This window comes from Plasmopara halstedii (assembly GCF_900000015.1).
Source record: "Plasmopara halstedii genome assembly, contig: Scaffold_614, whole genome shotgun sequence".
Lineage (NCBI taxonomy): Eukaryota > Oomycota > Peronosporomycetes > Peronosporales > Peronosporaceae > Plasmopara > Plasmopara halstedii.
Window position 1 is genome coordinate 124,579 of NW_020187532.1, and position 3,982 is coordinate 128,560.

At 44.9% G+C, this 3,982-nt stretch overlaps 2 protein-coding genes across 2 annotated transcripts in view; one reads left to right on the forward strand and one right to left on the reverse strand.

Annotated features, from left to right (window-relative positions):
* The window catches only part of PHALS_12055 (uncharacterized protein), a gene marked incomplete at both ends in the record, with an annotated part of 3,988 nt that extends 2,406 nt beyond the window's left edge, over positions 1 to 1,582 (forward strand). Inside the window, 4 exons of the mRNA XM_024727526.1 lie at positions 13 to 52; positions 112 to 206; positions 265 to 358; positions 429 to 1,582. Coding sequence (XP_024578094.1) covers positions 13 to 52; positions 112 to 206; positions 265 to 358; positions 429 to 1,582 — 1,383 coding nt within the window. The remainder of the gene's footprint in view (positions 1 to 12; positions 53 to 111; positions 207 to 264; positions 359 to 428) is intronic.
* Positions 1,583 to 2,058: 476 nt separating this feature from the next.
* PHALS_12056 (uncharacterized protein) lies at positions 2,059 to 2,898 on the reverse strand (the record flags this gene model as incomplete). Its single annotated transcript, XM_024727527.1, has 1 exon — positions 2,059 to 2,898. One exon carries the CDS (start codon positions 2,896 to 2,898, stop codon positions 2,059 to 2,061), a length of 840 nt encoding a protein of 279 aa, XP_024578095.1.
* Between the last annotated feature and the right edge of the window lie 1,084 nt (positions 2,899 to 3,982).

The following is a 3,982-nucleotide window of genomic DNA, read 5'->3' on the forward strand; positions in this document are numbered from 1 at the left end:
TACCAAGAGAAGGATAAAGGCTACTCGAGCCGCTATGCTGATGATGATCGCGGTGTGTCATCAATTAGCAATTGTACAGTGTTTTCGTTGGACTAACATGTGAATGATAAGGTAACGAAAGCGACGAATCGGAGTCGGAAGAGGAAGCGCGTTCAAAGCGACGAACGTCCTCGTCAAAACAAAATACAGCTGCAAAGAAAAAAGAGGTATGATGTGTAATGGGTATTTTTTGTTTGGATAGGTGCTAAATTGTGATGTTATCAGGAGCCGGAACCAAAAACCAAGCCCGCAGCTAGTATACCTTCTGCAGAGCCATCTCTTTTAGACAGTGACTTTTTTATCGCCGCTCCTGCTGTCGGTACGCTTTCGTCTTTGTGCTCGCTTAAACTACATTTTTAGTGGTGACTTACGGTCACATACCTCTGCAGTCACTGTAACAAACACCTTCGATCCGTTCGCGCCAGCTCCTACTGGCCCTGCGGCGGCACCTCAAACAACAATGTTTGCCGCATTTGAAAATGCTGCTCATGCACCCCAGCCGCGTTTTGATGCGTTCGGCCTCGCACAGTCGCAACAGCCGCAACAGCATCAAATACAACAGCTACAACAGCAACAGCAACAGCAAATGCAACTGAAGCAACAGCAGCAGCAGCAGCAACAACACCAACAACAGCAACATCAACATCAACAGCAAATGCAACTGAAGCAACAGCAGCAACAGCAACAACAACAACAACAACAATCTTCATTTACTACTTTCGGAAACGTCGCTACTCCTGCTCAAGGAAGTTTTCAACCGTTTGCTGCTTTTTCTAATCCACCAGTTCAGAATAGTTACAATGCATTTGGGCAGCAAACTAACACTGTGCCCCCCCCACCGGCTGCATTTAATCAACAGCAGTTCGGACAACTTGGAAGTATGCAGGGTGGAATGCAGGGCGGTATGCAAAGCACGATGCAGCAGCAGCCCATGCATAGTGGCATGATCATGCAAGGTCGAACAGCTTCTAATTCTGGTACAAGTCAGCCGCCAACAATTGTGGAACAAAAGAAGAGTAATGATGCGTGGGGAGCTGGCTCTTCGCTGTTTAATCTCAACAATCTAGGGAGTACCACCAGCACCAATTCTGGTAATGGCAGTCGTCTCGGCCAGCAGCAATCCATTGTAGGTCACAACAGCTTTAGCGGCTTAGACACTCTTGCTGGTATGCCAAGCAAATCTGTGATGGGAGGATCAGGTGGTGTGGACCCTATGGGTGGCATGAATTACGGCGGTAGCATGAATTACGGCGGTGGCATGACCATGAATTCCCGTGGAATGCAGCAACAGTCTACTGGTCAGATGCCGGTGGGAGGCATGGGTATGGGTAGCATGCAGCCTCTACAAATGACGGGAGGTATGGGCATGCATCAAGGAGTAGGAATGCAGCCAGGAATCGGTATGCAGCCAGGAATCGGTATGCAGCCAGGAATCGGTATGCAGCCAGGAATAGGCATGATCAATCAGGGAAGTATCGGAGGTATCCAGCAACAGCAACAGCGACAGCAGCAGGCTTTTAACCAGTTTAGCAAATTTAGCTGAAATGTCATGCAGTCCTCCTGGGGTGTTTATAAAATCTAATTCAACAAGGATCTCCAGCATGATTATAAGCTGAATATGGGAGGAGTAAGTTGACGCCCACTGTCTTAAAAAGCTCGACAAATGATCTCAACATTAGAACGTTTAGTAATGCCCCGTGCAATATATTGGTACGGCCAAGATATTCTATTTTCTGAAACGGTAATTGATTTAAAGCATTATCCTTAGTGTCGAATCTCAATTTTTTCGAAAACTACGGTGAAAATAACTGAGAAAACATGAACGCATTGGTCACTTTATACTTTACTCACACTACGAAGCCTTCTTCTCATAACACTACGACCTTGTTCTTCATTAGCCGCGCTACACATTATACAGTCTGGGGAAATCTTTGTTGTGCAAGGAAGCCTACACCATCTTCACAATTACCGTAGCCCGTTAAAAATGTAATCCATCGTATTAAGAAATCACTTAGATCCTCATGAACACGCAGAGAGATGACCATATTTATTCGCGTACAAAGCGTTCTGGGGCGACTGGGGCGACTGGGGCTGGGTTGTACATCCTGGTGCATCCTCCATCTCTTGGTCCTGATCAAGTCTCTTTCTGGCCACAAACTTCTGGTAAAGTTCCCCACTGGCGCTACTACTACGCGACAGCTTCCCCGCTGTCGTAGCCAGTATGTTGATCTGACTTGATGTTTTCTTCAAACTCGCTCTTTGTTCATCCTCTCCATCTGTTTTGCGTTTCCGAAGACCCTCAGGATACTTGTTCAAGATACTAAAAGGGGACATGTTGCGTAGATGTCTAGGTATGGATAATTGAGCTTGCGCCCTTCTCCGATGACCTCGTACAGGAGGCGGTGAATGCACAGCGTGACTGTCTTCAACGTCCTCCATGGCAGTAACTTCCACGTTAACTGAATTGATAGTGCGATCCTCTATATCTTCTCGACTGCTTTCTCCCTGTCGTCTTGAATGCTGTTGGTGCTTGAATTGCTTGCGTAAGACGTCGCGCGGCTGCGGGGACGAAGGAGGCGTATTAGGACGATCTGTAGGTAGTAGCGGAAACACTTTAAAGTGCTCCTTAAGAGTCCCGCTGGAGCGCCCACCACATTTCCCTTCGCTATCTTTTTGCACGCCTCTTCCATCCACGACGTGGAGACGCCCTACAGCGATGCGGGTGAGCTTCTCGCGTAGCAAGATCATGTCTTCGTGGTCACTCACGAGCGAGTTGCGGCGAAGTGTTGCGTTAATGTTGTTGGAGGTCATCGAGCTGCTTTTACCGCAAAATATCGGACTGGATGGTGCGGCCATCATAACTGCGGGAGGTAGAACACAGGGAAATTTGCACTCTTTGAGTGTAATCGAGTACCTGCAAAGAGCCGCTCGACGTCGATTTCTTCCGCCGAATATGCAAATTAAGGTGCTGTATGGTGTGAACTAAATTTTGTGCAACATCAAACCCGGGTCTGGCCTAATTATCAGATAAACTGATGGATTTTTATCGTCTTCGTTTTGCCTCTAATTTGACCTTCAAGTAAATAAAAGTTGCTCAACGACATCCCTCTTCTTTACGTTGAGCGATTCGAAACTGCGTGCCGCATTGCTAAACTACTCGAAATGGTTCCATGAGTAAAATCTGCGTAAATTGAGGCTTAGCAAACATGCAGTAAGGAGAGTGCTCTTCTGTAATATTTGATAGAGCTGTCGGTAAGGAGAGTGCTCTTCTGTAATATTTGATAGAGCTGTCGATAAAATAGGGTCTTGTAATCGTAGATCCATCTTGAGGACTTAATCGCAAAGGAAGTCAAGAAAACGGTCGAAACTGACAGAGACAATTGTCTAATACTATAATTGATCTGCTGACAATCTTTCCACACGGCAAGCATGGATCCATATAAGACAGCTCGATTTGAAACCTCTTGCTGAGGTCTAAAGAAAAAAACAAATTGCCTAACCGCAACGTTACCAACAGGAAATTTTGCTGAACGTACATTTTTTAAGCAATGCGCCGTTCTTAACGTGAATTTGAAAAGAATGCTCTTAAAATGTTAATAGAAAAATACTTGAAGTAAATAATGGGAGAATAAAAAAAATGCCCCAACTTTTGCCATATATAAAAAAAATATCCCAACTTTTCAAAAAATAAAAAATACCCCAGCACGTAAATTATCACCGGGGAGCCGTAATATTACACAACAGAATGTATTGTATTAGGAATGAATTAGCATAATTTAACAAAATACCCCCACAATAACAAAGTATACATTAATATGCAATAACCATTCAGTTTACTATTAACCAAGTAAAGCTAAATTAAGGAATACGTGACTTCTAACCAGTACCCACATTAGCTCAGATGGTAGAGCGCTTGCAAAATACAAGCAAAGGTCCTTGGATC